The sequence below is a fragment of the Chroicocephalus ridibundus genome, chromosome 3, assembly GCF_963924245.1.
Source record: "Chroicocephalus ridibundus chromosome 3, bChrRid1.1, whole genome shotgun sequence".
Classification (NCBI taxonomy): Eukaryota; Metazoa; Chordata; class Aves; order Charadriiformes; family Laridae; genus Chroicocephalus; species Chroicocephalus ridibundus.
This window is the reverse complement of record NC_086286.1, coordinates 122,626,598-122,639,517: the sequence shown is the minus strand read 5'-3', so window position 1 is coordinate 122,639,517 and position 12,920 is coordinate 122,626,598. Positions and strand designations below refer to the sequence as shown.

The 12,920-nt window shown below is 45.2% G+C and overlaps 1 protein-coding gene across 1 annotated transcript; it reads left to right on the top strand.

Annotated features, from left to right (window-relative positions):
- The first annotated feature begins 782 nt into the window (after positions 1 to 782).
- On the top strand, positions 783 to 12,909 carry TDRD6 (tudor domain containing 6). The gene is made up of 5 exons (XM_063330614.1): positions 783 to 7,416; positions 7,862 to 7,980; positions 9,043 to 9,132; positions 9,953 to 10,010; positions 11,725 to 12,909. Exons 1-5 carry the CDS (start codon positions 783 to 785, stop codon positions 11,784 to 11,786), a joined length of 6,963 nt encoding a protein of 2,320 aa, XP_063186684.1. The 3' UTR covers positions 11,787 to 12,909.
- Positions 12,910 to 12,920: the final 11 nt, after the last annotated feature.

The following is a 12,920-nucleotide window of genomic DNA, read 5'->3' as shown; positions in this document are numbered from 1 at the left end:
GGGGGAGAATCCCCTCCCTCGACCTGCTGGCCAGGCTGCTTTGGATGCAGCCAGGCCTTGGTGGAGGCCAGTGCCCTGTGCCACAGGGCGGCCTCAGATGGAGAGCACAGATCGGAGAGTGACAGGCGGCACTCGGGGAGCCTAAGGGGCCAAGGGAGCCTGGGGCCGGCTTGCGGCAGGGCCTGGCTGCCGGCAGAGGGCTGCCCCTGCCCCGCTGGGAGGCTGGCTGCGGCCAGGCCGGGGAGAGCCGTCGGCCGGGGGCTGTCGCCGGCGGGCGCCCGGCCGTGGCTGCCTCAGGGACAGGGACCGCCACGGCCGCCGCGCCCCGCCGCGCCCCACCCCGCCCTCACACTGCCGGCCCACGCTGGCCAATGGGCGCCCAGCTCTGCACGCACGCCCCGCCCCGTGCGCCCGCTCTGACCAACGGGAGCTGAGGCGGCTCGGAGGGCTCTCCCCGAGGCCCGCTCCCCGGCCGTGCCGGCGTGGAGCGTTCCACCCTGGGAGAGGGCAGCTCCGGCGGGCTCTGGGCTGAGCCCGGCGGCTCCAGCGCGCCCCGGCGATATCCCTTGTGCCGCCTTCTAAGAGTCCTCGTTTAGCAGGACGGGCCCGATGTATTAGCCCGCTCCCCCTCTCACGTTCCCCCTTCGCACCCCTCACCCCCCCCCCCGCGAGGATCAAAATGGACTCGGCCGCCCGCGTGTCACGTGGGCGGCGCGTGCCCTATGAGGCCGGCGGCGGCGTCGGCCATTTGTCGCTGTGCGGGCGGCGAAGCCGGTGGCGGGATGAGTTCCGGCCCGGGGATGCTCAGCCCCGGCGCCACCATGACCCTGCGGGTCTGTGCTGTGGGCCTGCGCCCCGAGGTGCCCGTGGTGTGGCTGTGGGGGCTGCTGGGTGAGCACAGTGCTGAGTACATCCGCCTCCGCAGGGAGATCCAGGCGGCGGTGGGGCCGCGGCTGGCGGCCGCCCCAAGCCCCGCTGGGCTGGCGGCTGGAGGGGCTGAGCTGTGCACCGGGGACCTGGGCCTGGTGGAGGTGGTGGGGCTGTGGTACCGCTGCTGTGTGGTGAGTCGTCATGGCCAAGTCTACCGTGTGTTCCTGCTGGATGAGGGCTGCACCGTGGTCACGTCTGCTTATTACCTGGCACGGGGCTGCAAGGAGCTTTTCCGCCTGCCACCAGAAGTGTTGAGCTGTATCGTGGCCAATGTCATGCCCTCCGGAGGCCCCAGGGGATCAGACAGTGGGGATGCCCCAGGCTCCACCTGGACAGTGGAGGCTATGGAGTTCCTCAGCTACCTGCATGGCAAGGAGGTGTCTGGCCTGGTGCAGGCAGTGGTGACGCCACAGCTCATAGTGCTTGAGCTGCCCCAGCTTGTGGCCCAGATGCATCACCTGGGCCTGGCCAGGCAGGTCCCTCCCAGTTGGTTCTGCCAGGTGGTCAGGCGTAGCCTGACTTATAGTCACTTAAGGAACAACCTCAAGGTGCAGCCTCCACCGTGTTCCCTTGTGACTTCTGCAGTGCCACAGCTTCTCCATGGTTTGCTGTCCTATCAGCCTATGTCACCTGCCTTGGATTACTTCTACCCGCAGCTTCGCTTGGATGTGACAGAGCCTGTTGTAGTGACCCATGTCTCTGACCCACACCGCATCTATTGTCAGTTGCAGAGCCTGTCCCAGGAGATTCGTTGCCTTTCTGATACCATGCGCCACGCTTATGACCAGTGGGCGCAGGATTTATTACCCAAAGTGGGCTCACCCTGTGCTGCCTGTGGCAGAGATGGCCAGTGGTACCGTGCACTCCTGCTGGATCTTATTGCTGGGGAGCAGGACCAGCAAATGGCTCTAGTGATCTTTGTGGACTATGGCAGGAAGGAGACTGTCATCAGAGCTAACCTGCGCCATTTGCCTGTTGAGTGTTTTCGCATGCCTGTGGTGACTTATGCCTGTGCTCTTCAGGGTATCTCAGATGGGGGTCGTGGCTGGTCCCCATGGCAGATCGATGAGCTGAAAGCGTTGGTGCTAGGCAAAAGAGTGAGTGCTCACATCAAAGCCTTTAACTCCTTTGAGCATTGCTATTATGTGCGCCTGTATGGGGAAAATGGCATCAACTTGAACCATCTTTTTGGGGTACAGGCTTGTTGCCATACACAGGTCAGCCAGATTGAGGCTCGGGAGCAGCTGGAAGTAGAAGAATACACAGCTGAAGAACTGGAGTTGCCACCAGGAGCACCTCCTGTTGCTTTAATGCATGGAGATTTGTCCTCTGCTCCTGTAGTTGGTGTGCATTTGAAGTTAGGTACATTCCATGATGCGCAGGTCTCCTATGTCCGAGACCCATCCGAATTCTGGCTGCAACTCCATGAGCATTGCCGTCTCCTGAGACAGCTGAGGCAGTGTATGTGGAATTTCTACTCCCATGCCACAAAGCTGGATGGTGCTGGGTGGGACCTACAGCCTGGGTCCCTTTGTTGTGCTAGTGGGAAAGAGGGCGTTTTTTATCGAGCTGTGATCACCAGGGTACTGGACAGTGGGGTAGAAATACACCTGGTGGACACAGGCAATACCGAAACTGTAGATCGGTGTGCGGTAAAGGAGCTGCTCCCACGGTTCAGGGAACTACCGGCTTTAGCTCTGAAGTGTTGTTTGGCAGGTGTCTCCCCTATGAGAGGGAGTTGGAGTGAAGCATCTGTGTCTGCCTTCAGAGAGATTGTGCTGAACAAGGGACTGAATGTTCACTTTTTGAGTGCACAGGGTGACAAATACATGGTTGAAATGTTTGACCAGTCCCAATTAGGAGAGAAAAGTGTAAATAAACTCATGGCCCAGGGAGGGTATGCTGAATACCAGAGGTGTGAAATACCCGAGACTCTCCAGAAATCATGTGTTAAGGCTGTGAGCCAGGACTCTTCCCCAGCACGTGCTGGGGAGGAAAAGCAAATAAATGCAGAGAAGAGGCTTAGAGAAGGATCTGATCTAAAGAGAAGTGATAGAGCACTTAATCCTTATGGGGCTGCAATGGTCAGAGAGCACCCTGTTGCAGCCATTCACAGTTCTAAAAGTAGTGAATCTCTTACTGCTCAGAAGTATGAGGGCAAGGAAGACCTGCCCATCTCTTGGGGACTGAATTATGTGGAAATGAAGCCAAATTCCTCTTATGGAGGTCAATTAGAAGTGGGAAGTACTGTTAATGTGATTGTATCATATGTTGAAAATCCTAATTATTTTTGGTGTCAGTTAAGTAGAAATTGCCATGATCTTAAGGTATTAATGGCTGAAATTCAGGAGTATTGTAAAAATTCATCCCACCCACATACTTGGCCAAACTCTGTGTGTTTAGCCCAGTACTCAGAGGATGAAAAATGGTACAGGGCTTTAATTATTAGTGAAGTTACTTCTGCAGAAAAAGTAGAAGTCATATATGTTGACTATGGCAACAGAGAGTTGGTCTCTCTAACAAACCTCCGCTCAACTAATGAACGCTTTCTTAGGTTAGAGGCTCAGGCTTTCAGGTGCAGCCTTTACAACTTAATCCAACCAAATGGTCATGATCCTTTTGCGTGGGATGAAGAAGCGATTCAGGCTTTTCAGGAGTTTGTTGATACTTCATCGTCTCACTTTGAACTGAAGTGTACAATATTTGCCTTGGCTTCGATAAACAATAAGGAGCTATTTAACATTGTAGATTTAATGACACCTTTTCAGAGTGCTTGCTGGTTTCTGACTGAGAGAGGCGTAGCCAGGCCTTTGTCTCCTCAAAAGTCTCTGGTATCCTCGGTTCAGCTTCATTCTTACTATTATTCTATGCATGGTATCAAAATTGGGAGTGAGGAAGATGTTTATATCACACATGTGGAGGATCCATGGACATTTTACTGCCAACTTGAAAGATGTGCAGATGTCTTAGCACAGCTTACCGATAGCATCGGTCGCTTAAGCGAAACAATGACCAGCTTAAAAACCTTGCAGAAGCCTGGGAGACTGTGTCTAGCAAAGTATACTGACAATCACTGGTATAGGGGAGTAGTTATGAAAACAAAACCTAACACGGAAGTCTTCTTTGTGGATTTTGGGAACACAGAGACAATAGAGAAAGATCATCTGCTTCCTTTACCCAGGGATGCTTGTGATGTTTTGCTTTTGCCAATGCAGGCCATAAAGTGTTCCTTATCTGATATATCTAATGTTCCCAAAGAAGCTACAACGTGGTTTAAGGAAGCTGTCCTAGAAAGGCAATTAAAAGCAATTGTGGTAGCAAGGGAATCTGATGGTAAACTGTTGATTGAGTTGTTTGACGGTAAAACTCAAATTAATGCAAAACTGAAGGAGGAGTTAAGCTTGATAAACAATACAGGACTGTGTAGGCTTGTAGAAAATGAAACTTTGTGCTCTAGAAATACAGATGTGAATGAGAGGAATGAGACTGCGGAGTCCCCTTTAAATGCAGGCAGGCCTCCTGAAAATAAAAAATGCGGATCTGAAGCCCGAGGAGGAGAGGGGAGTCGCAAAAGGCACGTCAAAGAAGATGTAAACCTTCTGCAGTCTGCTACTAAGGGAGATCTGGTAGCTGGAGTACTAGGATCTGAGGACACGCTTAGCAGGAAGAAGGATGCTTTTTTGTTAAATAAAGCAGGGGAGGAGTCTCTGCTCTCCATCCAGATGGGTGCACAGTCAGATATTAAATCTGATGCTGAAGGCGGGTGTATAATGCTTAAAAATGTATCTGATGTGCTACAACAGAAGATAGTGCCAGCTCTTAAAGTGTTAGTGTATGTGTCTCATGTAAATGATCCATTGGATTTTTACGTTCAACTAGAAAGTGACGAGGCTCAGCTTAACAGAATTTCAGAAAGGTTAAACAATGGGACACAAGTACAGAGCCCTTGTGGACAACTTTTCCAAGCAGGAGACTTAATCAGTGCTGTTTATTCAGGAGACAGCCTGTGGTATCGAGCTGTAGTAAAAGAGAAGGCTTCTGACAGTTTAAGTGTACAATATATCGATTATGGTAATACTTCAGTAATTAATGTTGATCAAGCGCACAGACTCCCTGAAGACTTGTCATCTATTCCGGCGATAAGCATTCACTGCTTCCTAGGTGGGCTTAAACGCAAAAAAAATACAGACTGGGCAGAGAAAGCAGTGCTTTACTTCACTGAGAGAACAAGTGACGTTCTGCTAACATGTGAATTTGTGGAAAAGGTTGAAGACAGATGGGAAGTTATTCTCAGTGACCATCAAGGTATAATAACAGTGGATTTAGCTGATGAAAATCTTGCAAGTAAGAAAAGATCTTGTTCAACGGAAATACTTGATAGAGCGAACAGTGATATGGTAACCGTGCGTGAGCCTTTGCTTCCTCAGGCACAAAAGGAAATTTCCAGTGGAAGCGATTGTAAATCACTTATCTGGAAGTTTCCAGAGGCAGGTCAGACTGTAAAAATTTATGTCACAGTGGTAAATGGTCCAGAATATTTTTGGAGTCGCGGTGTGGATACAGAAGACATGAACTACATAGAGGAAAAACTAGAGGAAGCTGAAAACCTTGGACTAAACTCTTTGAATGATTTCAGGTCTTGTATTAAGAGTGGTGATATCTGTCTGGCAAAATATAGTCAAGATGGAAAGTTCTACAGAGCTGAAGTCAGCAGCGTAAAAGGTGACAATGTAGGTGTTAGACATGTGGATTACGGCAGTGAGGAAACTGTTAGCTTGGAGATGGTCAGACAAATTCCGTGTGAATTGCTCAAAGTACCTAATCAAGCATTTGCTTGCTGTCTGTCAGGTTTCAATTCCTCAGAGGGCTCGTGGCTCAGTGAAGCAAAAGAGAAGTTTTATAATATGACCAAAGACCTCTTATTAGAAGCTGAAGTAGTAGAAACTCAGGGAGATAAAACTTCTGAAGTCCCTCTGTCTGTTGTCAAGCTGGAAGCTGCTGGCAAGAGTATTAATGAAGAGATGAAGCCGTTTTGGAAGGCTAATAAAGGAACCGGTGACAATGCTTTCTCAAGCCTTGAGAACCCCTTAAAGGAAAACAGATGTTCAGACAATGATATGGGTCTTTGTCTTGAAAGAGAAACTACTGCTCTTTGTGGGTTAGCTCAAGAAAAAAGTGAAAGTGCTTTACTTTGTTTTGAACCTTCCCTGCGTGTAACTTCTGGGTGTTTAAATACAGAAGAAGCAAATGCGTCAGTGGGAGCTGTTGAGTATGTGTCTGGGAAGGCCAATGATGGCTGTGAAACAGCTGGGCATCAGAGCAACTCTGATAAAGAGATACCTCTATCTGAAGGAGAGAGTGATAACAAAGTATTACTAGAACCAACGAGAAGCTGCAGTCTTCACGTTTTGGGGAGTGAAATGAAAGCTGCAGAACAAGAATTATCTGAGGTACCATTTCGAGAGGACGCTGAGCTGAAAGCAGAACTGACAGGCAGTGCTTCAGCAGCCCGTCTTTTCCTACGAGACAAACAGGACAAACTGCAAAGATTGCCAGTGCTCCAGGTACAGTTGTCTTCAAGCGATGAAACGGGGACACTAGCAGAACTGGATCAATTACAAATGCGCTCTTCGTATGATGATCTAAAAGAGCTCATACTGGAGCTAGAGGCACTTTCAATGCAGTCCTCCTTTGGTGAAGAAACAAAGGAAGCTTTGGGGACACACGCATTTGAAACGCAGAAAGCTTGGGGCAGTGAAGCAAGAGAGAAAGTGTTGGAACAGGAATTGTTTGAGCTGCCAGTTGTGAGTGAGGAGACGGGGGAGTTGGCAGCTCTGAAATTTCTTGAAACCTTACCATCACTTAATGAGAGAGAGAACATGGTGCCTTCAGTTAGTGATGGAGAGAAGACAGTAGAGCTGATTCCATCTGATGTTCAGCTTGCTTTGGGAGAGAAGGCAACGAAACTGGGATTGAATTTGCCTGGAACTCCTAAAGCAGAAGCTATAGAAGAAGATTGGATGGAAGTAGAGCCTTCTCCCCTAAGGCTGTCTTCATCTGAGAAGCAACTGGACCTGAAGACCGATGACATGCTGTCAATGCTAGGTGCTGAAATTGAGCAGCTTCTGGAACTGGTGCTGCCTAATGTGCAGCCTTCTCGGGAAGATGGGGAGGAGGACTCATTAGGGTTGGAACATGCTGCACTGCAAAGTTCTGCAAATAGGGGAAGTCAATTTTCATTTCTTACAAAAGACTTAACAAATCAGAGGCCTGTTCACACTGTAAAATCATGTGACTGCAAAGTTAAGAAATGTAAGGAGTGGCAGAAGAAGAAAGAGGAGTGTTATGTGGAAGAATGGATGAAACAAGACTTGACGGACTCACTTAAAGAATCTGCAAATACACTTGTGCTGTCTTCAGACTGTAAACCTGGGGATGAAGAAGTAGAAAAGAAGCAAAATGAGAACTTGGCTGACTGTGGTGCAGGTAAAGTATCTGATTTTAAGGACTTAAATAATTAAAATGTTGTGCACGTTCAAATGTGAGAATGGCTTTCTTGTAGAAACCTTATTTTTATTCCCTAATAAGTTGCTATATTAGTGTTAACGTCAGTATGCTTCAATTGGTTAAAGACGTCAGACTAAGTGTAGTATATCACTGATAATAATGTGACAGTCTAACAACGACCAATCTTGAGAGGTCAGTGATTTTTACGTTGGAAATCTATTTCTGAACGCAAAATGCATTTTCAAGACTGTTCAGGATGACAAATTTAACTTTCAAATATTCATTAAGTAAAAGTAGTTTGGAGGGGGGCAGGGGAATATGGCAGTAGGGCTGTGAGGTATTTGAGTTTTTTGGAGGTGTTTTGTGTGTGTGTGGTTTTTTTTTTTTTTCTTCCTCCTTCATTGATATATCATCACTTTTGCAGAACATGATGAGTATACTTGTAATCTGAAGGGTTTTGCTGTTGGTTCCAAATGTGTGGTGTGGACCTCTCTAAAATGGTGCGAAGCTCGCATTTTGGAAGTATCTGAAAAAGGTACCAGGGTAAGTATGGTTTGAATCCTCTTTCTGCGTGCTTAAGATCCGGTATTTCTTTGGCCTTCCTCCAAACTTTGAATATTTTACAGAAGTCTATTACAGAATTTAAGACTTAGTATTGCAAAGGCTGGTTCTGGTCTTGCAGACGATGTGAAAACAGCAGTGCCTCAAAGAGAGCTGATGCTGTATGTCAACACATGATATTCCCTTCACATCTTCCCCTGCATTAGCTGGGAAGACTGAAGGATCTGGCTCTGGTTTGAGACGCATACTCATACGTGTGTGCTTCTATCTGGCCTGCAATTAATACTCTGCTATGGAGCTGTGTACCATTAAATGCTCATGAAACTCGGCATTGTTTGATGAATTAGTGCTAGAACAGTAGAAACTTGGGAAGAAATTGAAATTATTCTGCAACTAATAAAGAATACACAACTATTCCTACTTCAGTGAAATGTGTATTCAATTAGTGGATGGTGGGAGTTAACTTTAACAGTAGGTTATAATCTAATGGGCTACCTTGTTCTACGGCTGTTTGAGCAATGGAATAAATGAGAAGTCCTCCAGTTCAGGGTGAGTGTGCGTATGTATACACATATACTTAAATAAAAGGGCCTTTAAGTTGTAATTTAAGGTTGCAAATCCAAAAGATCATTTTGTAAAAGTAACTTTTTGTAAGACGGAATGCCTGAGATCAGGGAAGCCAGCCCTTTTGCTATGTATTCCTTATGTATCTAGAGTTAACCTCAGCTGTATTCAGATGAGTGTCAGGTATGTAGTGATATCCCTGTCCATCAGTTTCCTACTGATTCTGATCTAGTAGGGGTTTTCCAGCCTTCCTCTCTCACCATACTTGGGTTAGGAGCCCAGGAGAGCCTTCAGCAGATTCAGTAGCGATATTCAGCTTTATTAGAGGTTAATTTGCTCTTCCTTGTGAGATCCAGACTGAAAGTCTTTTCAAAGGCAGGGAGTCCTCGATTGTGTTTTCCTACTACTATGCCTTATTTCCTGGGTGTATTCTCAGGATTCACTGCCGTGATAGATAATGATTTGGCTCTGTCTGTACAGGTCTTGATTCTCTCCAGTGGCAATGAGGAGATTGTGAATCCTGAGAATGTCTGGAACGTTGTTCCTGACTGGGCTTGCAGATCGTCTGAGGTATGGCCGTGTGGTGGTGGATTGGGCAGGGGATAGTACCGATTTTTGGAAAGGGCGCTCTGAGTTTAGTTGTGATTCTGTGTCACCATGAAAATTAGAAAGGTGAGGTAGCATTAATCTAAATATGTGCATTCACGCCAACCACTAGAAGCACAGTATTTTAATTTAAGACCACAGTTGTCCTTACTTCTCTAATAGATCTCTATGGAGACTATAGAAATTTGTCTAAATGTATTATATAACTGATATAACTTATGTGAACTATTTATGTAGATTTATATAAACTGTCAGCCATTTGGCCTGAGGAGTGTGAATTCAATCTGGGAATAGATTAATGAAAACAGTTTGAAGGAAGAAACGCTACTGTAAGACTACTGTTAATCCAAAATTGTAGAACAATGCTGCTGATATGTGGCTTTTGACAGATCATGCTAGTAGAGCATGTAACTAACTGGTAAATCATGAAAAATACTTCTATTACGAAATAATTAGGAAATGATAATCAGGTTTTCACCAGTGTTCTTCATGAAGTACCAATGAGTGAAAAACTCATGTCTGGAACCCAAAACTCAGGTTGTCAGCCGTGCTCCTGACGACGACAACGGAATGAATTCACAGTTCATTCTTAAATGCAGTTTTTGCATCAAAGCAAAATGTGGGCAGAAGATTTCTGTAGTGAGTCATAAGGGGATAAAACAGTGGTAAATGAGAGTCCAGCAGTGCTGATGTAAAAAGTTAGTCTAGTATTAAAGGAAACGCCTCACTGGAAAACGGTCTTGGCAATAGTGCCAGCTTCCTAAGAGAATCCCCTTTTGTTTAGGCAATAACCCCTGCAACAGAAAACTTGCAGTCCTTACCAGAGGAGTCCTTACTTCAAGGTAAGACTACCTTAAACCTCTGAAAGAGGTTGCGTACTTCATGTTTGGACGCTTTCTAATTTTCTAGACAATGCTCTATTTTAGAAAAACAGTGGAAACTTGTTAAATTATTATGTATTTACTCTAATACTGTTGTTAATTTCTTTGTAGCATTAGCTTTTGTGCTGTCAGTTTAATGGTGAATACATGCAATGAAAGCTGCTACTCTGTCTTGCTTAGAAATCAATTTTGTATTTATTTATTCAGCCTAGTAGGTTGAGCCTCTTGAACAAGCTGGGGTGGTTACATTTTTGATAGTGTCAGATTTTTGATAGTGTCAGATTTTTGATAGTGTCAGATTTTTGATAGTGTCAGATTTTTGATAGTGTCAGATTTTTGATAGTGTCAGATTTTTGATAGTGTCAGATTTTTGATAGTGTCAGATTTTTGATAGTGTCAGATTTTTGATAGTGTCAGATTTTTGATAGTGTTTTGAGCAGCAGCCGCCAGCATGCTACTCTTGCTTGCGTTTCTGAGGCAAGGTGAGCGACCGCTAGGCAGGCTCTACTATGCATTGTAGTTTAGGTGCCACAATCCCTTAATAGATCTTGATCTATGAATCTAAACCCATAATAATATCATCTTAGTTGTTGTAAGGATAGCTTGTGAATAGTGCACGTACATCTTCTGTTACTTCAAACTTTTGAAGTGTTACTGGTGAACACCTAGTGTGTGTACTAAAGAAAATAGTACAGGTTCTTTCTGATTATATATTATTTCTTTAATCTATGGAGTCATAGGAGTCTTTGGAGGTGCTCAAAGCAGGGGCAGCTAGATCAGATTGCTGAAGACCTTCCTTTCAGGTCTGGAATCTATCCAAGGATAGAGACTCCAGAACTTCTTTGGGCAACTTGTTCCTGTGTTTGACCAGTGGTTGCATGATAAGTAGAGATAGCATTTGTGTTCTCAGTGATTGAACTGGTAATTGTCAGCCTCCAGTACAGTTGTACTGGAATACTGGTTTGTGGCTAACAAATAATGAAGGCCACAACAGATATCTAGTTACCTGTTAGGCAAAAAAGTAGTTAAAAGAACTTGATTAAAGTGTTAAAACTGGTGAATCTACAGATCCTCCCTCAATTGTATCGCTCAAATACAGGATTGTTCTTGATCTTGCTGTTTGTGGTTTTGATACTTTTACTGTTTTTACCACTTCATTTTGGTTTTTTTTTTCCTGTTTTTTGGTTGCTAATTTTTATTGTCCACATTTGCCCACTGTCTGTGTTCTTGAATATTCTGCACGGTGTTAGTGTATGCACCCTCAGGAACAGTGCAGAAAATGTGAGCTAAGGGCGTGCAGCCATATGGTATAGAACTGGATCTTGCTGCACGTGTGGGTCACTGCCTGGAAAGGCAGTTTGAGTAGAAGGTACTTGATCCACAGGATGCAAAAACTCCTGCAGTGATGTATGTTAAGTCCACTGAGGGATGGAGCGGCTTGAACTCTAACTGAAATCTGGGAGCACTGCTTGCTTTGTCTTCTTGGGCAGCTCCGTTGTTTCAGCTGTCTTATCCTTATACAATAACTTTGCATAAGCATAGTCTTTTTAATATGATCGATTTGTTGATGACATTTAGTCTGAAGCCTTGTAGAGCTACAACTTCAGACATTAATGCATTTATACATGTTTCTATAAACATATTGATGGGTCTAATCTGTCTTTATTCCCTGCAGAAAAGCAAACTGGCTGCAGTTCAGATTTAGCTGAAGATCCTCATGTTCTTCAACACTCCTGAAACCAAGTGACACATTCACCATGTGAAGCTGAACAGGTGCCTGTGTACACAAACATTCCCATGGAAATGTATTTTCAGGGGAACAAGAACACATTGAGGGTTTCTTCTACCGAACTGAACAAATGCCTGCCACTACCATACTTCCCTGTCAAGGAACAGTGCTTGTTGGTAGACTGTTATTGTCAGCTTGGCTTCTGACAGCTTTATTTTCTTTACTTAAGTAAGAATTAGTCTCTTGACTGGCATTCCTTACTGAACGTGTGTGTGCACTAACTTGCATCTAGCTGTTGGTGGGTGGTTCTTGAATAAAGGTTTCTTGTGAGTTGCTGTACAGGCTACTGCGTTGCACAGTTCTGCTTTCTGTTTGCTTTTTGAAAAGTTGCATTGTTAAGTAGTAGGTTTTTTTCCTTAAGAAAAGGTTAGGGTTTCTTTTTTTTTTCTTTTCCTTGGGGCAGGGGGAGATTTTTCTCTGTAGGGAAACAGTTGTTTGGGGTTGAAGCCTTGCACTTGGTGCTGTTATGAAGCACAATGGAAGAAGCTGGAATAAAGCTTTGGCTAGCATACGCTGATCGGTGTTTTGTTAATGACTTGTGTTCTTTCCCTATGCATAAGCCCAAATGCGGTATGCATAGGGTCGTACTGGAGTTTAGATGTAGCTATGCGTATCTTGCGGTTACTGGTTCTGTTTTGACCCTAAGCCGTTCTCCAGAGCACTGTGAGCCATACTGGATGCTTTGAAACACCATGCAGTCACATATAAAATATAACTTGTATTCATGATGTGGCCTTAACTGCACTAATTAAAGATGAAGCCTTTCCTCTAAATGTGAAGCAGACCTGCTAGAATCATTTTGATGCTGCACATGTACAATGGGGTGAGGACTCTTCCTTAAAACAGCTGCAGCTTATGAGGCGGAAAAAGAAAAGGTAAGATGAAAAGGGTTTCCTATATTCCAGTCCTGTTCCATGCTCCTGTACAGCATGGGTTTTTCCTCCTTCAGAGGCTGTGGATTTTTCATCCTGCCATAATGTCTTATTTTCCTCCTTCAGAGGCTGTGGATTTTTCATCCTGCCATAATGTCTTAGGAGCCCAAGATCTCTGACAATGTTAATAGTCTGGCTGAGTATCACAGT